The 25,034-nt window shown below is 42.2% G+C and overlaps 1 protein-coding gene across 2 annotated transcripts in view; it reads right to left on the bottom strand.

The window, feature by feature from the left end:
- UNC5C (unc-5 netrin receptor C) overlaps positions 1 to 25,034 on the bottom strand; it is a 258,738-nt gene that overhangs the window by 58,345 nt on the left and 175,359 nt on the right. For both annotated transcript variants that reach the window (XM_086746145.1, XM_086746146.1), the window contains exons 3-4: positions 15,501 to 15,644; positions 1,717 to 1,820 (exon numbers count right to left, since the gene is read on the bottom strand). In XM_086746145.1, the coding sequence (XP_086602271.1) occupies positions 1,717 to 1,820; positions 15,501 to 15,644 (248 nt within the window). The remainder of the gene's footprint in view (positions 1 to 1,716; positions 1,821 to 15,500; positions 15,645 to 25,034) is intronic.

The following is a 25,034-nucleotide window of genomic DNA, read 5'->3' as shown; positions in this document are numbered from 1 at the left end:
AACAGTTCTTTTGAATGTCAGACGTGGAGTATACTATTTCTGAGCCTGCCAAGTGTTAATTGGTGTCTGCCCCAACCACGGTACAAATAAGATTCAGAGCCAGTTAATGTACAGTCATGAATCTCAGCTATTGACAGAGTGAGCCAGGATACCAAAAGGCAGGAAAAAGTGCAATTATTACAAGAGCAGCTCACAGAGGATCTTTTCAGAGATCACTTCCACACATAATGCTAAATCACGCTGTTTGGGTCCCAGCCACCCAACCAGGCATTACAAACCTTTCTGAGGGAATAACCAGACTTGCTGCCGAAACTTCAGAGGTGCTTGTAACACTACATCCAAACAAACCACCCGCCATCGTCAATCTCGGTTTCTAGCAAACTAATGAAGTTCCCCAGTACTACTCTGCACCTCCAGAACAGCATATCCCATTGCACACACTCTTGTCATGGCACAACGGCAAGTTGATTTGATGCAAAGAAGCACCAGAAAGGAAAATTTAAAAATTGCTGCTAAATTCCTGAGGAAAGCAAACTGATTAATATTACAGTTGTCAGCAAACTGGCTCGGCAGACCTAAATGCTCTTTACAGTTTTGGGGATCTTAACGGGGAAAGAAAACAGCCTACAGAAAAAGAAAACGGGAAGAAACTTCTATGCTAATTGTTCCTTCTGATGTTTGTGGACACATTTCTGCAATTCTGATTAAATCTAAACTTGGGCTAGATGGAGAGGTAACACTTTAAGCTTTGTCTCTTGAGAGATCAGTCATCAGTGCTGAGTGACAACCACTTTGCTACTTAGCCATGACAGTCTAACTTATCCTAATGCAAATTGGCAACAGTTTCTTCTGTGCATGGCAGAGGAAAACCAAGGAGAATTCAGATAGGGGAATTACCATCATTAACGATTAATTTTTCCCTCAACAGCTGCAGCGGATTTAAGATTTCAGAGTCCCCTCTGTGACTCAGAGACCCCCCACCATGAGCAATGAGGCTGAATCTGGAGCCACCACTGCACTTAGGCAAGCTCCTGTTCACAGGGACACCCGCCACTGTCAGTGAGCACAGATTTTGCTGAAGGGTACGCTCGCTTCTGCCAGTTGGAGGGCAAGCTACCTGCTCTGGGTTTACTCAAACGCCAGCAGGAAAACCAGATAAGCCCCCGAAGATGGATTATTAGGCAGACACATCCCCTACTTGTCCCCAGCTCACACTGCTTCACCTGGGAGCCCGTATTGGACCATGGTACGTCCTCGTGTGGCTAGCTGACCCACTGGTGCACACACAAGCACGTGCATAAACATGTGAGGGAAATATAATCTGGCAAACTAAAAATTAAAATGTTTTTATACTATGCTTGAAAGCTGCCTCTCAGAATAACTGAAATGTTTTTTTTTTCTTTAAAATGAAAAGGAAAGACAGTAGGCTGGTATTAATATGCTCCACCAGCCACCTGTCCTTTGGATGTCAGATAAAACTGTAATTTTTGAAAGTGAAGCAAAACCAGAAATCGAACTGCCTGCAGCTCTGCCCAGCAAGGCACCATATCCAAAGCCATTAATCAGTTCCTGATCACTCTTGTCTACAAGCAGCAGTCAGTCAGCTCTCCAGTACCACTCATTTATCATGCCATGCCCTAACTCACTGCACCATTAGCCACCGATCAGGCCTCGGTTAGGACGCCCAAACGCCAGGACACTGCTGTTGCTGCTCACCTCGGCTACTGGGACACCTTCGGGGGGACGGCACTGGAGCAGGACCTCTTGCTCCAGGGACACTTCTTTCCCCAAGGGCTCCTGCTCAAAAGTTTTCCGGAGATCTGGGGAGAGAGAAGGAGAAGAAAAATAATTAGTAGCATTAATAGCTGGTTGTTTAAATTACATTTGATTGCCATTCTGCATAAATGCAAGAGATCTTTCTAAAGAGAGAAAACAGCATTTCTGCTCCTTGGAAAGTGAAGCCCTTAAAAAGGACTGGGACATATCTTCACTTCATTCCAACATTAAGCAGTTAAAGGTTTCATAGTGGATTTATTATTTATGTTGTGATAGAGCATGTGAACCTAGCAAGCATCCAAGGCCTCACTGTGGAAGGTCATGTCCACAGAACAAAAAGCAAAACAAGTCCCTTCTTTAGATAATTTATGTCAGGTAAACTATCCCAGTGAAGAACTAAAGAAAGTTATGGAAAATTAAATAAATCTGTGAAATTACAGCATGTAAGCTGAGTTGCCTTACACTAATGGATGAATGTGCTCCTGCTGAGATTTAATGTACCTCTGGTTTATAAGCATTAACTTTCTAACTTTAGCTAATTTGTCTTCACCTTACCATTATCCCTGTAGCACCAAATAGATAGTAACAATAACCACAATGTGGAGCTGAACCATGCTTGGATCCATGCACAGCACCACAGAAATGTGGCAAGTAGAGAGGGCATTGAATGAGCCTCCAAATGTTGGATCAGTTCATCATACTGGACAGCGGTGCACTCTGGCTTTTTTGTACACTTCTGTAGTATCTTTGCATTGGTGGTAAAATGGACTTGAGAAGTTCTCTCCTTACCACCGGCTCAGTATTTCTGCCACGGACTGGCACTCTCTCTCCTATGCCATGGAGGACAGGGTTTTGGAGAACCGTGCATTCTGTCCCAGTAGTGACTGGGGATACTTCTCCCTGCTGCTGGTTCCTGCTGCAAATGGACATGAGGCCATGTTCAAAATCACATCAGACAGCTGGCCTGACTTAAAAAAAAACCTTGCAAAGAAGTTATTTTTATTTTACTTTTTGTTCTGAAGTCAGACCAGTTCCCTATGCCAACTCATAGCGAGGCTGCACAAATACTTGTGTCATATTGGAAACAAGTAATATGGGAACAATTTAAAAGCCAAATATTTCATATTTCGAAGCCATAACCTGTGGCTGTGCTGGAAAACAGATCATTGAATTGAACCAAACTCCAAAGAGTTATTTTTTCATCCAGATTACTGCCAAGATCTGATTTACAGCTGACCCCACAAGGAACTGCTTCAGCACTACCAAAAGGCAAAATCTGAGACAGGCGAGTGCACAGACAGAAAAGAAGATGGGGTGTCTGCCACCAAAACCAGCTCCTCTGAAACTCATCTTCGGACAGCACAAGACCTCTATCTCTTAGCCTGTATCAGGAAAATGTGTTTGTTCAGCTACCTGGAATTAAATGTCAATCTAGTTGTACCACGGAAAAGCTCTGTCATAGCTGCAGATGCAGATTTTAACTTAAGCTGATAACACAGTAAACTTGTAATGTCCTCAAACTCATGCATTTCCCTAGAGAAACTCAGGCATCTCTGTTCTTCCCCTGCACTGCAGGCACACGAGGAGTGACTCCAAACCCCATTCCCTCCCCACTGCTGGCTTTCCTGCTCCCTCTGGCTCACAGGGCAGGGATGCTGAGAGCCCCTCTGATGGGATGTGATTTATGGCCACAGTTTAGGGCACAGAAAGATAAGCTTTGACAGATCTTACTGTAGCAATGTAAAAAATTACTGCCTCCAGCAGTCTGCTTGTTTCGGGGTTACCCTCTGTCAAAAGGAAGTGCATGCCAATGTCAATGTCTCACTACAAAATCCACCATTTTAACCTCAGTTCTTGATGAAGGGGGCTTTAACTTACAACACCGGATAACTTATGGCAAAGAGGAGGAGCAAACATCTGGAAGTGATCATTTCTTAGGATTACATGCCAGGCGTCACCAAACTGTGCCTGTCAGCATCCTTGTCACACTGGAATTATCCCAGGCCGGCGAGGCTCATTCATGTGGGAGCGACCACAGCAAGACAACCAGCCAGATTAGGTCAAGTCGCTGATGCCTGTACGTTAGCTCCCGCCGCATTGTCAGTGCCCATGTGATCATATTATTGCTAGTTCCACAGGTATTTCCAAAGGAACAGAATTACCTCCACATCAGGTACAGCTTAGTGCATCTAGCAGGTATGCGTATGTGCACGGTGCAGACAGTTATAGCAGATGTATTGTGCTCTAATATCATGGTTGAGGATAAATGAGACAGTTACTGTGCTGGTAATAGATGCATATAAGCACAGTAATAAATAGTTCATTAATAATAGCTTTCAGATGTTCAGATAGGGAGGGATGAAGACAGTGGAGGCAGACTAGACAGATAATAATCTGAGTTTTTTCTTTGACATGTTGATTTACTGTCCTGCCTACCTTCCTGAAACATTAATAGAGCGCTGAATTTCTCCATAGCTTCACGTGCACAATAATCACCTCTCTCATAAAGCACTTGCCTTTAAAGAAAACTTCACACTTTAGTGCATACAAAACTAAACAGCATTAGTCTAGAAATGTATAATAACAGTAAAAAAACCCCACTTTAACCTCTTCATTATCAACAGCTGGAATTGCTGAGTAAGAACAGACCCTTTTCCCTGGGAACCATTGCAGGGGGACTGCCACAGGTGAGAGGAACCCTGTGGGATCCTGACTCCCCCGGCCGCCCCCGCCCACGGAGCCTCACCATGTACAGACGCTTTAACGGCGCCATTGGATTCCAGAGGGTCAATGATCCACAAACTAAAAATACACTAAGTAGGGGCCTTGACATAATAGACAGTAATGTTCTCAAAGGAGCCATTAGTTACTATTGGGTAAATGATACTGATTTGTAGGGAAGGGGAAAAAAAAGTACATAATTGTGTATTTACAGGACTGGGAGCTCTTAAACTCTACACTGTTGGCTCCCTCCCACGTGTTCACAGTTTTATCCCACCAGAACTACCCATCGCCTCCCACTGCAGCCATGCCACCTACAAACAGCTACAGACGGCGGCTATGCAGGGCGGGTTTTACCTAACCAAGCATAAGGTTCACTGGTTGTAACAGACAAACAAGTTAACAAGGTGGTTTTTTTAAGTGACGAAGAAGCGGAGGGCCTGGACAAATAACTTTGTCACCTGCTCTATCATGAAACACCCCGCTGGGACAGCACTGGATTTTGAAATCACTGCTTGCTCTCTATGGCCCTTGCTATGATTTCTGTGGATAACAACATCCTTCTAATTTTTCAATCTTCAGCTTCCTTTGCCATTTAACAATTACAGTCATCATGGCAACTTCACACTGTCGACCGGGAATGGGTGAGCTTGCCAATGTACAGAAGGACTTTGGCTCTTCTCCAAGCAGAGTATTTTCAGTAACACTTTTCACTCTTTCAAAGTATCATGTAAGTTACAATTGCTTGCAAGCAAGGACAGAAAGGATACATTTTGCCAGAGAATGGTAAAAGACAAATAAAGCACATCCCATTTATAAAAAAAAGAAAAGAAAAGAAAAGAAAAGTTTTAACAATCTTCAGAAAATATGCCTGAAAAGCCAAAACAATCAAACATTTGATCCATTCTGGGTCAAGACCTCTTTGACTGTGATGAGGCAGTGTGAATTATTAAAGCCTTGAGTTGACAGCAGCCCTGGTAATGTGACGCTGAGAGAGAGCTTTCTCTACCCTCACCTTCAATAGAGAGAGACACAAGAGAAAGGTAGTTGCACTTTCTTTCCATTATTATTTTGGTAATGTAGAATAATCCCCCATTGTCTGTGTTAGCAATACTCTTCCTCCCCTTATACAGGTAATATTGCTGCCGCAGCTCATCTCTTCCGGAGTGGAGGGAGCCCTCATGGAGAGCGATGCTGAAGGGTCCGTCTTGTTTTCCTCACCAGCTCTCTCACGTATTTCACCCAGCTACAGGTGGGGATGTCACCACCAAGCTCAGGGGACGGCCTGCACCCTCATCAGGCATCTTCCCCTGCCTTTACCTTCCCTTCAAGGCTGTCTTCACAAAAATAATCCAAGGAGAAGAATTAAAATTCTGGTTTGGCACCTTGAGCCAGACTCTATTTTCTTTACTAATGTATAGTCTTAGTAAATTCAGAGGGGGCTCTTGTGGCATATATCGCAGCACATTTACAGCATACTTAAGATGAGACTTTCCTCCAAGACTCCTGAAATACTCTCACACAACCCTTCCTGGTAAGGACAGATGGCTGCATTCAGAGCTGCACTGAAATGAGAGAATTTCCACAAGCATTAAACTGAAATAGTAGAATGGGAAATCAGAATCTCAGTGTACACCATATTGTTAGCTTTGTTCCTGCATCGTTATGCTTTCTGGGGAGAAAGGCATTAGATTTTAATTTTGATGCACTGCTAAATGACTTCCTTCTATGTTTAATGCATTTTTAGCTTACAAACCACTTAGAAGTTGCATTTTTGCCTGCTAAAGGTAATAGTTTCTACAGGAACTCACGGCATTTCCTCACTTCCTTTTCTACCTGTCAATTTCTGAGAAAGAGCAAAGAATGACCCTATTCTTCTTTTTTTTAAATCAAATGTGTTTTATATCTTTGCCGGTCTGGGTTTTACTGCGATGGGTGGGTGGGCAAAACTTTAAGGATATCTTTTATCATTTCTGAGAAATGTGGTAAGAGGCAGACCAGACACCTTCAAGGCAGTGCTAATGCAAGGGTGACTAATGAATGAGCATGAAAAACGGACACTTGTCAGCCAGGAATTAGATGTAAACCAGAAATGAACAGAACAATGCAGCATTACTGTCAGGGAAAGATGAATTTCTGCCCTTGGTAGACCTTAAAGCCTCTGTGCTCCTAGTAACTCCATCATCAACTTTCTTTCTATAACTAACAATTCAAAAAATGAGCACTCTTTAAGAGCTCAAAAAGAAAAAAAACACATTATTTTCTATCCAACTTTCATATTAACTATGCCCATTCAGAGAAGTACATTTGGTGTGTGCCTTCAGAGAAACAAGATTTTAAGAATGTGAAAAGACCTTCACAAGTAGTTCATACTCCCATATAGAAGTTAGCTTGCTTTATATGGGTAAATATATATAGGTATCCATATAAAACTCAACATGTCATAAGCAAAAAATGCAATTAAAACGCTAGGAAAAAAGGGAATATGTCTTGCTATTATCTTAATCATTATTAGAGGATCAATATGTAGTCAAGTTCTCCACTTCAAGTCTACTCCTACCATTGTTCTCAAAAGGCAAGGTTCAATTCTGTTTTAATTTTACCTAGCCTAATAAGAAATACCCAAACAGAAAAATAATCGTCAAAAAAGAGTGGGAAAAGACCACTGATGTTCTACAAAATGAAAGAGAATTCACATGCTTGTAAAAACACTTCTCTCTGCATTTATTCCCAAACTTGGATGACTGATGCTGAGTTAGAGAAACACGACTAATACTGTAAAATGGCCCATTCCTCTTCCATCACTTTCCACGATGCTGGTAGAGTTAAGAGATGCTTCTTTTTTTTTCTGCCAAAAAGGCATTAGAGACTGAATTGCAATTCTAAATGTAAGAAACCATGTGCTATCAAAGGCATATTTTGGCCTCTCTTTTCTGTTCACAGCTGAGTCTACGACCTTTGTGCAGGAATCAATCACACTGGTGGGTAAGTAATGGAAAGGTTAGGTACAAAAAAAAAAAAATCTTTTTTTTTTTTTTTTCATTTTCTCCCTGTGTGGTTCCAGCTCTCTGTTGTTAATTAGATCAAACCAGATTTCCACTGAGACAGTCACAGGAGTGTCATCAGTCTGTAACCCAGGGGATCCCTCTGAAACCTCCATCAATTGCTCCTGTAAGCATGGCGCCTCGCCCCGCGGAGTCCCTGCTGTATCAGCCGCACGCTGGGTGCTGATCAAAGCTGCCTGCTCTCCCTCACCATGCTGCTGCTCACGGGATGAGATCACAGCTGGACAGGGCTGCGCTCTCAGCCAGCCCAAGCATCAATGCCTGGAGCTGAGGACAGAGGAGAACTCGACACCTCGAAAACCCATCCTTATGCTCAACACACAATTCTGTGCCGCTCTCTCCTTCTCTGAAGGGGCTGTTTCACATCTGGCCAGCCCTAAGGACAAATGCTGCAGCACCATGAGGCTACCCCAGCCACCATCTCAGCCTGGAGAGGAACATTAGGAATGGTGGAACTTCCCCCTTTCCAAAGATGCCTGATGGCCTGCAGCTTGGGCTGAGCTTGCCCATTGCCCTCTGGCAGCTCAGGGAGTGAGACTTCAGGCTGCCATCTCACACAGCAGACAAACCACATCAGCCTTCACAGCCAAGCGGCTGATGGGGACTGAGGCAGATTCCTTGAAAGTGCACAACATGTTCTGGGGACACAAGCTGCTACATCCGCTGACCCAAGGTACCGAACAAGACAATGAACACCCTTTGCTTGCCAGGCTACAATCTGAAAGATGCTTTGCCTGAGCCCAGGACCTTCTCTCCTCTTTTATTCTCTATGTATTTGCAGCCCGAGCAAACGGGAGGTGCATACTTGCCAGCCCCTCATTCTGCTGACGGCACCTTCAGCCCACCTGGAATAATGCTGCACCTTGACAACCCCTCAGGGACTCGTTGCCTGCATGGCCGCAGAAAAAACACTTTTCCCCCTTCTCTCTTCAGCTCTAAGCTAGTTCAGCCAGGTGCTGGTAAGGCAAACCACTCTTTTACAACAAGGCTTCCATGTGGGCTATGCTTGCAACAAAGAACGACCCACTCGACACATTTGGTATTGATACAACTGTAAAAAATACAAGCAAATAAACTTTATCAAGAATTCACTGAGCAGATGGGCTCCCAGGTGTACATCGATCACATCATTCTCCCCCTTTTGTATTTTTACTTGATAGTTTGGTATTTCTTCATTTTCTTTCTAAGCTTAACCTGCAAACCAACTTATAAACTTAACTCTATCCATTATTTTATTTTACTTGATGATTGAGATTGAATTGAAAGTTCTTGTTTTTCAAGTAAATCTAAATGTAAAGTTCAAATGGCCTAACACTCAACAGGTGCCTTTCTCATGTACTAAAGGTATATTAGAAACATCCTGTGAACATTGCAATTTACATGTAGAACTGAATTTACAACACACTGAAACACTGAAACAGAAAACAATTTGTATAAACACGGTATTTCGTTGTTGCTCTTCTGTTACACTAATCTGACTCAGAGAGCTTCTCCTCACACAAAATCTGTTAACTTCCTGAATGCATCTATGTTACACCATCAGGCACTAAGCAGACTCTACAGAAAGAGAATAATTTCTTGGCCATGATGCTATAAGTAGGATATTCTCAAGGCTCCTACCTAGAGGATTAAATTCATATACATTCAGTAAAGGGGTTTCTTTTTGTTTCTTAAGTAGCATTAACAGCAAAGTCAAGTCCATCTTAATTTATAAAGTCTTAGCTCCTTATTACAAAGTAATGTGATCTGGATTTATTACTGTTGCAAGTGCATCTTTAAGTTTGGGAGTCAGTCATGCCTGCTAATTTGGGAAGCAGTACAAAAACATGCTGTCAGGAGCAAAAGCAAAGTGGTCGTATCAAATATGTTAAATGCTCAGTTAACTTCTTTGCTGCCCTTTCTGTGATCTGCTGTTCCCTCTTCAGTAATCTTAGCTCAAGATGACGCGCCTCAGTTATCCCTTTAGTAACTACAAGGTGCAGATATTGATTAGTAGCAACTTAAATGGTACACAAGGAAGGAATTAAGGTCCTACCACTGCTAGCTCTCACACACGCTTACCAAAGTGCACAAAACACATTTTGGGGTTATTTTTCAATACTGCATATCCTGGGCACAACTTCCTATTAAAATTTTCAAGTGATGTCCTTCCCAGCTTGCTTTCCTTATCTCAACATCCACCCAACTCTATATCTATTGCAATGTGCTCTAATACTTTGGTGGCTACAGCAGCATGTCCTCACAGCATTGCCTGGATTCGGTGTGTGAAGAGAGCGAAGAAAGGCCCTGCAGCAATGCAACGCAGTGCATGGGCCCCAGTAGTAAAAGGTGAGATAACCGAGTGTCAGTAAAGAATCTCTGATATTTTTTTCAGATCTGTTTCTTTGTACGACTGCATACCCCTTGTAAGTAGAGATAAGGCATCAGGTGAACTAATCTACTTTTCTGTACTACATTTATCTTATCTGTATACAGTATCTGACACGCATATATTAGCTACGCTCCTTTGAAAACCTGTCTGGGGAAAAAAGGCTTTAGATAAGTACATAGGAGACTAATATCAAATTATACAAAAGATTAACAAGCACAGTTCCTTACTACATCAGGGCTTTTTAATATGATTTTTTAAAAATTCTGATTTTAGAAAATGAAAAAAGGAAAAGACGAGAATACACACATTCATCACACAAAAAAAAGATCAGGTAACAGAAATTATGGAGAAAGCCACTATTTTCTTACAGGTTTTCAACAAGTCCAAAATCAGGCAGCAGATTTAGGGCTTATATTCTTACTATATTTTCTCAAGGACAGTCTGGGTTAACATCATGAAGTCAATGAGGCTACAGCAACCTCAAACTGGAGCAAATGAAAAGTGAGGCTGCTTTATGCACATGGGCTCAGAGCAATTTGTCTTAGCCACCCCTTTATTATCTGATCTAAAAATTAGGTCAAATCCTGCAGCTATTGTTTAGTCTTTATCAGATGTATTTTCCAGTGGGTTTAACTCTACTCTTGGTTACACAGGCTCAGGTCTCATTCATCCTTTTAAAAGGAATTTTGCCCTGTTAGGTTTTATCTGTTCAATGACATCAGTCTTGTTACATAAAATTCACATTAAAACTTTATATTGGGCTTGGGTTTTTTCAACAAAAGATAAAGCTATCAAATCCCCCTCCTTCCTCCCTCCAGAAAAGTAATCTTTTTTTAATTGAGCAGAAAAACTGTATCAAAACATATTAGTGACTCCTAGTGCTCCTGATAGGATGTGCCTAGAATAAATAAGAAATGCGTGAATAAAAAGGAAATGTGTTTTGGCACTTTCATAGGCCAATATCTCAGAAAATTACATCTTTCCAGCTCCAGCAAAATATACATTAGGTGTCCCTACTTTGTCAGTTACTGACATCTAGAATGGCAAAGTGAAAATTAATCCCAACAAATCTACTATTTGAAGAGGATGAAACACTCAGCTCTGTTCTCATGGGCAGACCAATGCCTCAGGAAGATGAATCCCATGAAACAGGAAAAAACCCTGAAAATAATTATGTTTCTATCACCTATTGTTTCTCCTCCTTTGCAGAAACAGCCTGCACAGACGGGAGTGATTTCCTACCACACTCGTCATCCAGGAGTGCAACAGTGAGATGTCGTTAAATGCCCTGAACACTTAAGAGAAGCCAGGATGCTGGCTTTAGGCTCAGACTCTTTTCCTGTTTATATTGCTAGCACGGGCAACCTTTGAAAACCAGCAGCATCTTCGTTCCATATTTATAGATTACTCCCTTCCTGAATAACTGAAGCTCTTGGCCAAAGTGATGTTGCAATTGATTTTCACAGAGACCTTTCATTGACTAGGTTGTTACGTACTTTCTGACACATGCCTGACCCTGCATTAAACAAACACAAGCCGCTTTTCCAGGATGCGCATTTTTCACACTTTCAAATTACTTTCTAGTTAATTCTATTACACGCTCAGTGAACAGAGATGTTGAACGCTATTATTTTTGTTTGTTTTAATGGAGTGCAGCTCCAGCCCTTGAGAGGACGCAATAACTACAGAGTAAGACCGGTGGGCACAAAGGAGAAAAGAGACAAAGAGACAGAGAAAAGCAGGAGAAGGAGAAAGGGGATGAGAGGGAGAAGAGGGAGAGGAGCTTTTCCTAATGTGCTAAGTATGGCTGGTTAGGTTACAGTTGTATCTGTCAAGATTAAATCACCAGGTTCAGGTATTAAAATAAATAATAGTATAACTTTAGCAGAGCACTTTACGTGCTCCATTTACCCTTCACGTTTCACAAAGGTGTCAGTGTTCACTTTTTGTACCAATTAGAAATGAAGACTGCATTGGTGACAAACATGCGACTATAGCTGCAGACAGAGCTGGAGAGATGGACTCTTCTGTTCCTCTTAAATTTTGAGCACCCTTGGTTTTCTAGATTTATAAATACTGCATGGACCCTACCCCGCATCCCAGACTCATGGCACATTGTGTAGCCATCAGAAGACTTACCAGCTGTGTTTACAGTTTAGACAGGCCTCCTGGTTTCAGCAGGGATGGAGTTAATTTTCCTCTCAGTAGCCAGTGTGTTTTGGATTTTCTATGTGAAGAATGTTGATAAACACCCTGATGATATAAGTTGTTGCTAAAGAGACCAAGGACACTGTCTGGCTTTCCAGGTCTCGCTAATGTGCAGGTGCAGGAAGCTGGGAGGGATATAGCCAGAATAATTGACCCAAACTGGCCAAAGAGAGTATTCCATGCCATAAATCTCATGCTCGGTATGTAAGCGGGGGTTGTCTGGTGAGGGGCATCACTCTTGATCTCTCTCTCGTGCTCCTTTACTTGCTGCTCCGTTTCGTTTCCGTGATCACTGCTCAGGACAGGCTGTATCAGTCACTGGGACATCGGGTGGTGAGAAACCATGCATTGTTCATTTTGTGTATGTTAGTATTCTTATATTTTGTTATTATTATAATTCTCCTTTGCTATTCTAGTAAACTGTCTGAATCTCAACCCACCCACCCACCCAAAAAAGGAAGTTTTCCTTTCTTCTTAATTCCCTCTCCCATCCTGCTGGGCAGGGTAAGAAAGAAACTGTGTGGTGGCCAGGGATAACCCACAACAATAGGAAACAACGGCTATATTGCCAGGACAGATTCAGCCCTCTGAATTCCAGGCTGCAAATACAGGCGAGTATCGTTTTATCTGAGTCCACAGTTTGAAACAGTGGTCTTGTAGATCAAACGGCACCACGTAAGACATATGGCCCACATCATATGTCTGAGTTCCCCAAAAAATAGTCCTGAGTTACCTGAGAAATTTATAGAAATCTGTGAAACTGGAAATGGACAATTTTGCAGAGAATGTGCTCTTGCTGCTGCTTGAAAATCTGCAGTTTGAAGGCCTAACACTTCAACCCTTAATTCCAAGGAATTTAAGTGATTTGCCCGTGTCACAGCTGCCCAAGAACCCCAAATTCAGGAACAAGAGGTTAAAAAAACTTCACTAAAATACAAAGCCACATCTGAGCTACAAGCAAATAAAACTCCCTGGAATTTATTTAATTAGATTGTTTAAAAAAAACCCCACCAAGACTAGATAAATCACTGAACAGATTGTTCCTTTCTCTCCAAAATATGGTAAGAAAAGAAGCAGAAGTTATATTCTGAGCACCTTCAACAGCAATTTGGACACCTGAGAAGAAATGTCAATTGACATAAAATAACTTGCATACATGTACAATGACTATGTGTTATACTGAAATAAAGTACATAGGTATCATAATATACAAAAGTTACTTAACCATCAAGTGAAATACACTCAGACTTCTGAACTGCGTTAATTTAATGGTCATCTGTCAAGGGCTAACTGGCAGGACTTGAAAATCTACTTAATGAGTTAACTTAAGGAGCCATAATCTAAAAAATCTGTTCAAACATTGCTAAGCCTCTCTGAAGTGCAGACTCCTTAGAAGAAAAAAAAAGTTGAAATCTCCCTCTTGTTTCAGTACAGAGAAAGAAAATCCTCAAAGTCTTGAAAAGTTTCCTGTCATCAGAAAGGACTATGCACATATGAAATGGTGTTTTTAATTTTGCAGAAGGACTGTTTGTACAATAATTTTAGTTCCCCTTAACCCTAGGGAAATTCTTCTCATCCTGTACTCAGAACGATAGGCGCTCTACTTCCAGTCAGTTACTTGGACTAAAAGCATTAAAAAATGGGTATTTAAACTGCATCTCCTAGATCTGTATCTGGATATTTACACAGACGGTAACTCCTCTTCAAGGACTCAACACCATAATACTTTCACAAGAACAAAAGGAGAATCAAGTTCTAAATGGAGAGTTTTAAATGACAGAGTCCTTCCTCTAATGTGTCTGTGAAGAGCTTTATTGGGCTGGAAGAATCCTCTTCTCTCATTATAAATTGCTAAGCACAGTGCAGGAAATACAAGTATACTGCAAATCAAGCTTCTAATGACCTTTTCTCAGAAAATGTGTTTTGGCTGAGGTGAAAACAGCAGAAGAGATACAATTCTGGATGATCTGTTTTGTTCCCATTATACAAAACAGGATTTCATCATGTGAAAGAGAAACGGGAGTCCCCAGTGTGACTACTCTATTACAAAGAAAAGCACCCCTTTGAAAATTAATGAACATTAAATATTCGTACACTAAAATGAAGATCTATTTTCAGGGAACTGGATGCTCTGTGTTCTTGGAGTCTAAGCTGGGAATGGTTTAAAATAAATACTGAGGTTAGTAGCCATGAATAACAATGATAAAATACTAGGGTTGAGATGATCACTTTCCATCTCATATTACCAATCTGATTACATGATATGCTAAACACACACTTTTTTTCTGTGTTAACAAACAGTAGCTTTATTATATGACGCAGAGGGATATATTTTCATCCTTGTAGAAAGGGACCTGGGAGTCCTGGTGGACATCAAGTTGACCATGAGTCAGCAATGTGCCCTTGCTGCAGAGAAGGCGAATGGTGTCCTGGGCTGCATTAGACAAAGTATGGCCAGCAGGATGAAGGAGATGATCCTTGCCTCCTACTCAGCACTGGTGAGGCCACATCTGGAGTACTCAGTCCAGCACTGGTGGGGCCACATCTGGAGTACTGGGTCCATTTTTGGGCTCCTCAGTACAAGAGAGACATAAACATACTGGAGAAAGTTCAGCAAAGGACCACAAAGATGGCTACCATCTCTCCTACAAGGAAAGGCTCAGAGAGCTGGGACTGTTCAGCACAGAGAAAATGCTCGAGGGGATCTCATTCATGGGTATGAACACCTGAAGGGAGGGTGCAAAAAGGATGGAGCCAGGCTCTTTTCACTGGTGCCTAGTGACAGGACCAGAGGCAATGGGCACAAACTGAAACACAGGAGGTTCCCCCTTAAGATCAGGGAACACAACTTCACTGTGACAGGTTGCCCGGAGAGGTGGTGAGGTCTCCCTCCGTGGAGATATTAAAAGGCGTCTGGAAGCAGTCCTGGGCAACCGACTCTAGATGGCCCTGCCTGAGCAGTGGGGTTGGACCAGATGACCTCCAGTTGTCCCTTCCAGCCTCAACCACTCTGTGCTTCTGTGAAAGAGACAGCTGTCATCTCATTTCATAGCTTGCTTTCGTTATATTCCTACTCGCTAGCTTCAGACACTTTTCTTGAGCCATGTAACTGCTGTACTCAAGAACTAGTGGTTTTGATGCTTTCCCCCCACACAAAGAATGAGATTTTGCTCTTAAAAACAGGATAAACTGAAATTCTTATGAACACTTCTGAAGGCCTTAATTTCAGCAAGCATCAATAACTGCAGAAAATACAAACCCTAACTGATTGGAAACAAAATCTCTCTCCTGAACGACAGAAACTCCACTTTTCCTCACCCAAACACCATAGACTCAACACGCAGAGTAAAGACACTCACATGCAATGCGGACGTAGGCTTTCCGGCTCTTGGTGGTGCCTGCAGAGCTCCAGGCAACGCACTGGCACCAGTAATCTTCGGGCCCGAAGAGCTCCTCGACTTGCTGGCGGGAAATCTCAATGCTTACCTCTCGGACAATCAGACCTGTCAGGGCACAAGCAATGCTGGTCAATGTTATGTTTACAGATAGAAGGAAAGAAGTGTAGGAACAGAAGTCTGCCTGCAAAATTGTGAGAGCTTACAGCTCTCTACCAGTATCAACTCAATACCTACTGTCATAAGTACGTGAAGGAAAAAAAAGCAACACTTTATCTGCATAATAGAAGAAGGTGGTGAATCAAAAACTAATCACTATGATTTCTATGATTATCACATACCGCATGTATGTTAGACAAATAAGAGGAACAGCACTTCAGCTGATATAAGTTTGTACCATGTCTCTAGGACGATTTACATCAAGCGACGATACAGCCCAGTTTTACTTTCATACAAATATCATAAAAGCACAGAGTTATTCAATTTATATGACTGCCATAGCCTTCCTGTATTTCATCTGCCTTTGCTAGACAGATACAGCACAGGGAGAAGACTTGCTTGCTCTGACACCGAACTGCCCAAGAAAATTGATTTTGCCATTGTAGAAAATGTCCTGATACTCTGTAATGATGGGCACATGTGCTGCATTATGGTTATCATAAGCTGCCAGTTTGGGGACTGTTACTGCCATATATACTGCAGATGTTGTGATAATTTTAAGATTATTTTATAATACAGTGGAATACACTTCAGTGACTGATGGTGTCCTCAGCCCTGCCCTCCATAACACATCTCAGCACAACCCCCCCAAACCCAGAGTCGCACTGACTACAACAGTGACCCACTCACTATCCTTCCACACAGACTGGCATTTGCCCACATTTCCCACACAATGCTCTCTGTTGGGAAGCTGTTTTGCTTCTTCTAAGTGCAAGGAAATACTGCGGTGTCTCGGTCACCACTGCAATGATTGTTGGTAATGTGTTGACTCTCTAACGACAACTACTGTGTTTCATACTGACACAACCCATTTCTCCGCCTCAAAATGCACTGTATGGTGAAACGCTCTTAATTCCAGCCAAGATACAGGGGGGGGGAAGAGAGTGCTTACACCTCTTGTCAGCATATTTGGTCTTTGTTGCTGATGCCAAAGTACCAATAAACTTCTAATTTGTGTCTGAAAACACCATTGTCATTTCAAAAATGCACTCTTGCAAACAGCCTTGACTATATAAATCCACACGCAAATATTTTGTGTAGTGGAACTGATCTTCTTTTTCCTTCCAGAATTGCCAGGAAACTCAACTGAAAGATCCTTGGATCACACTGTGCGCAGTTTGTCCCCATCACCAAAGGGCAAGTCCTTCTGCTGAGCATAGACTCGAGCCTGTGGAGGCCAGATACCCTCACCCTCATGCTGCACGGCTTACAAGGTGATATTCATAACATGAATGTTCTCCATTGTACAGCACGGCACGTTCCTCAAGCGCTGGAAACCAGTCCAGCTCTTTGATTTGCCTCCAGCCTCACAGAGGCTCCATTCAGGGAGCCAACGATTAATTACTGTTTGCACACACTCGTGCACTGTCACCGAGGCTGCATGCTGTTTGCATCCAGAACTTGGTTAACAACTTAACAGCAGAAAGGCATTCATGCATGTAATACCACAGGCTTCTCTGGTGGGAATGCCTTCTAATGAGATGCATCTTCCTGCCAGAGACCATCACAGCCTAGCTCCCTTTTTATTTCATTATCCTTGACATCTTTAGCCACTGAATAATCAGCTACGTTGGGAGAAACACTTAATAGCTTTCCTCCTTGAAACGACGTACTCAAAATACAGCAACTGCACTCCAAAGAATGGAAATGAAAGCGGTACATGGACATTTGATATGCACTGAACACAGTGTTATAAACTTGTTCTGCTTTGATGAGCTAATTTGGCTCCAAAAGAGGTCTGAGGGATAGTTTTTGTCCTGTTGAGAAAAGCATGAAGAGGGTGGGGAGGGAGCATGTACATTACATGGATAAAAACGGTTATATTTTCCCAGTGCAACCGCTGCTAGCCTGAAGACTACTTCAGATCATTCCCAGTTATTTTAGCACTAGCCCAGGGAGTCTTTGAAGGTTACAATATTATGTTTTTAGAATAAGGCTGATTATGACAGAACTTGATGAAGCAGTGAACTTTGTTACCCGAGGGCTAAAGCAAGCAGGCTCATAATGACAGCACTTGTTAATAATGATTATGAAATAGTCTTAACATTCAGGACACAAATGCCGTTTTCTGATAGTCTGCTGAAGATAAAAAAAACATACAATAAATAGCTCCCACTGAATGAAGCAGCAGAACTTTTTATCTTTCCCTTCCTGATATGTTTTCTAATTCAAAATAACAAGCTACTCAGGTAATGTCTTTTGGGACAGCCATGAAGTACTGATAGGTTTCAGGTTCTTTAACGTAATTTGCCCTTTGATCTTTGAGTAATATCAACAGTTGTGCCATCACCAAAGAGATGCACACTTTCTTTACATACCAAATAGATGCCACCTCGTTCTGCTCACAAGCAAAAAATATCATTGTGTCTTTGTCCCTAAGGTAAATTATTTTTCCTAGAGTTCAGAACTTATCAAACCAGTTGGTGATGGCATGAGATAATCTACGATGTAAAGATGCATGGTCAGAACTCAAAGCTGATTCAACTGCTCCTTCCCAGCATTGCCCATCGGCACCTCCTTGCACAAACAGCCACATCAATTTAAGAGAAACATCTCACCAGCTGAAATGCACCCAGCTTCAGACACCGGGTCAAGCACAACAGGATGCCTTCTCCTTGCTGTAGCAACGCGCAATCCTATTCCTTCTAGCTAACACACTTCGACGTAACATCTAATAGAAAATCCCTTTCTAGACTAGATTACAAAAAATGCAATTTGCTGAGATACCTCAGATAGCAACTACTTTGTTACCGGATGACATACTGCTGTACATCAGATTGCACAGAGGAGCTGGTACAGTCTGTCTGCTCCCATTCAGGAGCATATCGCTTACACACCTCACGTGGGCACCAAGTGCAGGGCAACCCTGCTATGATGACTTTAAACAGAGATCTTCATATTATACCTGATGAAGCTGCTTCTATTTCAAAGAACAGTAGCTAGAGTCATAAAAAAAAGAGGAAAAAAAAAACCAACAAAAAACCCCAAACAACCCATGTCTCAGTATTTCCAGACATGCTGTGCCTGTAGTTCAGGCAATTGTTTATTTAATTGTTTGATTATAGGTGAGTGCAAAGCCTCTGACTGCAAAATTAGAAGTCACTTTATAAAATGAGTCCCTATGTTGTGCCTAAACATATTTAGGACAAGATAGATCAAGAGATTAGCAGTAACTTATGCAGCACATAACCTGCCTGGTATTGGCCAATTCTACTTTGAACAGTGCTCAGTAACAAAAAGTCACCCTCTCACAGTGAGTATCTCCTCTACCTTACCTTCTTTATTAGAAATATATTGAATTTTTCAGTCCAGCTCCTCATATGGCTAAGCTATACAGCAAGTGAGGATATGCAGCATAAACATTTTCTTATAACACCTGAGTAAGCTGCACATTTCCATAATTAATACAGTCACATAGATGGTGGCACAATCCACAAGAAGTCAGGATCTTCCTATTTTAAAGCAATACAATAACAAACACAGCTGAAGGGAGATAACAGAAATGTGGGCAGCTAGAATGCTTGACAGGTCCCTTCTAACATGTATAAATCCATAAAGAGCATCTATATAGTATTTCCAACTCATACTCTCCCTGTCATGAATAGCTGGAATATGACAGGGAAAAGTACGTGCTTGCACTGTCCGAACTTGATTTGCATTCAAGAAAGCGAGAACTGTTTCTGTAGCCTCTTGCAGCCCATCTGGGTCTTGGCTATGGAGACAGATACATTAAGATATTGGGTTTAATTATCATAGCTGTATTTCTAGCAAGAAGAAGATTGTGAAGAGAGAAGCTTTAAAATGAAAATGTAGAAAATCAAAGTAATTTAAAGCAATTCTCCAAAATAAATGGTAATTGTATCTTAAGATTGTTCACAGAAAAAAAACACAGATCCTTAAAAATGCATCCCCAGGTTGCTGGGCTTTTTCTGCACAAGCGTTTGTTTTCTGATCTTGGTGAATAACTGCAGCATTCCAAAGGGAGAGGGGATCTAAAAAGTTTTACAACTTGAGTACAAGGAAGTAAAAAAAAAAATTCAGGAAAAAATAAACCCAAAAATATTTGTTGTCCTCTCTGGGTCCTAAGTATACAGATGTGGGTCTGCTGGGTTATAAAAGATGTCACAGAGGTTGCTCAAAGCTTGAGTTATTTGTAAACACAGATCAGTCAGATTTAATATACTTACCTAAACCTGGCATCAGAAAAAGACATTACATTTGCGGAATTTCCCAAAAGACAGGTCCAAAGCCCTTTAGCCGTTAGGAGACTAAATAAACAGGTCTAAGATATTCTTTTAGTCCTAATAGTTTTCCGTCCATTTGAGGTCAGGGGATGGCTCAGGGCATTTAGCATAATCAGTCTGCAACTATGTCCCAGTTCCATGAATTAAACAGCTTCTCCATGAGCGACAATTTTACATATTTCAGAGAAACACAGAATGGTTTGGGTTGGAAAGGTCCTTAAAGATTATCTGCTTCCCACCCCTCTGCCCTGGGCAGGGACACCTTCCACTAGACCAAGTCGCTCAAAGCCCCATCCAACCTGGCCTTGAACACTTCCAGGGATGCAGCATCAACAACTTCTCTGGGCAACCTGTTCCAGTGTCTCACCATCCTCACAGTAAAAAAAAAATTATTTCTCATATCTATACCTAAATCTACCCTCTTCCAGTTATAAAGCCATTACCCCTTGTCCTATCATTACATGCCCTTGTCAAAAGTCACTCTGCAGCTTTCTTGTAGCCCCCCCTTTTAGGTACTGGAAGGCTGCTATAGGGTCTCCCCGGAGCCTTCTCTTCTCCCTCAGCCTGTCCTCTGACAGGAGGAAATGCTCCGGCCCTCTGATCATCTTCATGGCCCTCCTCTGGACTCGCTCCAACAGGCCTATGTCCTTCTCATGTCGGGGGCTCCAGAGCTAGATGCAGTACTCCAGGTGGGGTCTCATGAGAGCAGAATAGAGAGGGAGAATCACCTCCCTCAACCTGCTGGCTATGCTTCTTTTGATGCAGCCCTGGATGCAGTTGGCTTTCTGGGCTGCAAGTGTACATCGCTGGCTCATGTTGAGCTTCTTATCCACCAGCACTCCCAAGTCCTTCTCTTCAGGCCTGCTCTCCAATCCATTCTCTGCCCTCCTGAAGTCCAGAGTAGAGAGCTTGCTGTGCACCCTGCTCACTGCCCTAAGCATCTTGAACTCCACCATCTCACAGTCACTGCAGCCAAGGTTGCCCTTGAGCTTCACACTCCCTACCAAGCCCCTCCTTGTTGGTGAGAACAAGGTCCAGCATAGCACCTCTCCTCGTTGGCTCCTGTGTCACTTGGAGAAGGAAGCTACCATCCATGCATTCTAGGAATCTCCAGGATTGCTTATGCCCTAATGTGTTGTCCCTCCAACAGACACCAGGGTGGTTGAAATCCTCCATAAGGACCAGTGCTTGTGACGTGAGGCTGGTCCTATCTGTCTATAGAGGGGATCATCCACTTGGTCTTCCTTGCTGGGTGGCCTGTAGCAGACCTCCACTATAATGTTACCTGTCCCTGCCCTCCCTTTAATCCTGACCCGTAAGCTCTCTGTCAGTTCCTCATCCATCTGGAGGGTGACACCTCCTCCTCGTCTCCCCTGCCTGTCCTTTCTAAAGAACTTGTATCCTTCCATTCCAACACTCCAGTCATAGGAGCCATCCCACCAGGTCTCCATGATGCCAATAAGACAGTAGTCCTGCAGCCGTGTGCACATCTCTTAACTCCTCTTGTTTATTCCCCATGCTACGTGTGTTTGCATAGAGGCATTTAAATTAGGTCCCCGACGAAGCCAGTTTGCTGGCTGGAGAGACCGGAATTCCTTTGTGCTGCTCTTCAGGTGCTCTCCTGCTGACCTGTGATCCTTCTGGGAGGCAACAGGCTCTGGGCATCTACTGCTGGCACAGGCATCAAACTGGTAGAAGTGGCATGGATTGAGGTTACCCTCCCCTGGCAGCTTTAGTTTAAAGCCCTCTTCACCAGCTTGGCAAGCCTATGGCTGAAGATGCTCTTCCCCTTCTCTGTCAGGTGGACCCCATCAGCCCCCAGTAGACCAGGTTTCTCAAAGCAAGTCCCATGCTCTAAGTAGTTGAATCCCTGGGCTGTGCCACCGTTCTTGTAGCCATTTATTGATCTGCCAGATTTGACTGGCCCTTTCAAACCCCTTCCTTTTGACTGAAAGGACTGATGAAAAAAACTACCTGAGCTTCAGAGTCCTTTACTGCTGCTCCCAGGGCTCTGTAATCCTTCTTGATAGTCTTCAGACTGCTCTTGGCTGTATCAGTGGCACCCACATGAAAGAGCAGCAGACAACAATCCAGGCTGTACGAGGCTTGGTAGTCTCTCAGTGACATCCCTGACACGAATCCCCGGTAAGCAGCACACCTCTCCAGGGAGTGTGTGAGGTCAGCAGGTGGGTGCTTCCATACCTCTCAGAAGAGAGTCGCCTACTAACACCATCCATCACCTTTTCTTAGTTGCGCTGGTTGTTATACAGGAATACATATTTTTATATATATAGTATATATTTATTTTATATACATATAATAATAATATTCTCTATATTGATGGTTTAGTTTAATATATATTACATATAATAATATATATTTAGTATATATTTACATATATTTAGTAGTACAGCATATACAGTTATTCATGTCGATAAAGTAGATGTATCTCTGGGACTAATACAACTTGGGCTCTGAAAAGGCATCGGAAGGAACAAGAACTTTACTTATTTCTGTATTTGCATGTTAATGAGGGATCAATGGGCAGACAGAGGCAGAGGGTGGAGGGAGCCTTGCTCAGCCTGCCTACTGCTAATGTGTGCAGCCAAATGAGCACAAGGGAGAGGCACTGGCTGATGGCATATGTCAAAATAAAATTATTACCCCTCCTGGAGCAAAAGGAAGTGTGAGGAGGGAATTGTGCCTTATATACATGGTCTTTTATTATAAGCTGTATCCTAGAAACACAATCAAGTGAAGACACACTCCATTCACACGGTCCCCAAGTGCTTAACTTATTAGCTGGCTATACAAACTGTAAGGTAGATTATCTGGTCTTCAGAGGCAGAAATGTTATCTTTTTTAATGTATGCAAATGTAATGTAATTGTATGACATTACGGTAGATTATTAGTCACTGCAGTAATAACTCATGGGTTCCATATTGCACCCACCAAAGGAATTGGCAAATTTCCCAATGAATTTAATAGCAGCAGATTTGCCAATCAGACAAATTTCTTTCTAGAGGGAAACAAAAATGTCTTAGAAGGTTCTACAACTGAACATGACTGCTCAAGACAAGAAATGTCTGAAACCAGAAGATTATTATCAATTAACCAAAAGTAATAATCCAGTCTGGAGTCAGTCCGGGTCACAGAGTTAGCATCTACACCTCACTGGACATTGTTCTGCCAAGAAATTATTTTGATGTATTTTGGTTGCCATAAATGTTGGGCGTTTGATATTAATGCCCCGTATGTGTGAAAATTTTCTACAGGACTTTGATGGAGCAATTTTTGGGGAAGCATTATATTGGCATGTGCCTGACTCTCTAGCACAACACTGAACAGGAGCCATGGAGCTGCAAGACTAAATTGTGCTTGCAAACTCTAAGAAACTGCATGGATAATTTGTTTATTTTCTCTGTAAGTAGAAGTTCAAACAATTTCTGTGCTTTTGTGCTTTCATTTGCCCAAAAGATATTTCATTAATTAGTAATCACATACGCCATAGAACACATTTCTCAAGGAGATGGAACTTTATGACCTACTGGTCTGGAAAAAGACATTACTGTAATACATGCATATAGATTGCAGGCATGTCACAGCCACTGTAAATAAGTAGGGAAATACAGCCCATTTTCATGCAGGTACCTTGCAACCCTTTACAACCTCAATTTCTTGAAATCAGTACTCAGAGCACCCTCCCAAACCCGACATTCAATGCTGTTGGCGCCCTCCCTGCTTTGGCAGGCACAATTTCTCCCGATTGCATGCACCCTCAAATCTCCCTTCCTGCTGTGCAGTGAGGACACAGAGGGCAGGGATGGTGTTTCTTGACATTAGAAGAACGTCAAGACCTAGAAGAGGCTTTGGGCAGTCAGTAGCAAACCAGCTCTGGGGCAGGGGGATTCCTCTGCACATCCATGCAACACATGCTGCTACAGAATCAAATTATATGGCATGTAACTTGGAAAAACACGGTGTGTCCCCATTCAGACCCTCAGCCTAGATATAGAGAAAAATGTGGCGACTTTCTCAGTCTTAAAATAAATCAGTGCCAGTCTGAAACATTCCATGCTTTCTGACTCACAGCTCCTTTTTCTAGCTATTAGGAGTAGGAAAGGAGAGTGGAGGAATACTTTATGAATGTTGCTAAGTCGCGACAGATTTGAATGACATAAGTATACATACTTTTTAATGCAAGATGAGAGTGAAAGGAGAATCCCGATACCAAAAAAGAAAACTGGAGTTTTGCAGTCATTGAGGAGGTGTTGGATTATCTCCACAGTACTTGGCAAAAAGGATTCAAGGCCAAGTCGGACAGGGTTCTGAGCAACCTAGTCTAGTTGGAGATGTCCCTGCTCCTTGCAGGGCGGTTGGACTAGATGGCCTTTAAAGGTCCCTTCCAACTCAAACTATTCTATGGTTCTATGATTTCCAGTTCTCATAGTCCCCATCTGTCTTACATTTTATACAAAGCTTCACCCAAAAAATCCTTAAAATGGCACAGTATTTTTTTGCTTCATGAAAGTGGCCAAGAACATGCACCAAAGTGTAATGACTGTACACAGACTTAATAGAAGGTAAACAGATTGCTTTCTTATTATGCAGTTCTCTGTCATTAGATTGTTCTCTGACAGTAAAACTTAAGAGACTAAAGCCAAGAATTATGATATTTCTACTTACTGATAGTCCAGAACGATCTGTCCGATTTATTTAGTCACTCACCACAGGTGCTATAAATAACTGTAATAATTTCTGTAGCAGAAGGTTGATCACTTTACTTGGTGAAATAATCTTTTCACAAAGGTAAAAATAAAGTCAATGCTATGTCAGAAACGAAATTTATTTACCCTCTTGTAGAGATGGATCCCTCGGAGTCAGAGAGTTCTTCCGCTCAAATGTAACAGAGTACTTAAGCTATGAAATTTGGTGTTTAAAAAATGAATAAATGGGCTATGCACAAGAAGAACGGCTTCAAATATTAAACTTCTTGCTGAGAAAAATGTACTCTGTGCATCCTAATGGGACAGA

The sequence above is a fragment of the Chlamydotis macqueenii genome, chromosome 4 (assembly GCF_036417535.1).
Source record: "Chlamydotis macqueenii isolate bChlMac1 chromosome 4, bChlMac1.mat, whole genome shotgun sequence".
NCBI classification, from domain to species: Eukaryota; Metazoa; Chordata; class Aves; order Otidiformes; family Otididae; genus Chlamydotis; species Chlamydotis macqueenii.
Note: the sequence above shows the minus strand (reverse complement) of the source record. Positions and strands in the feature narration are given on the sequence as shown.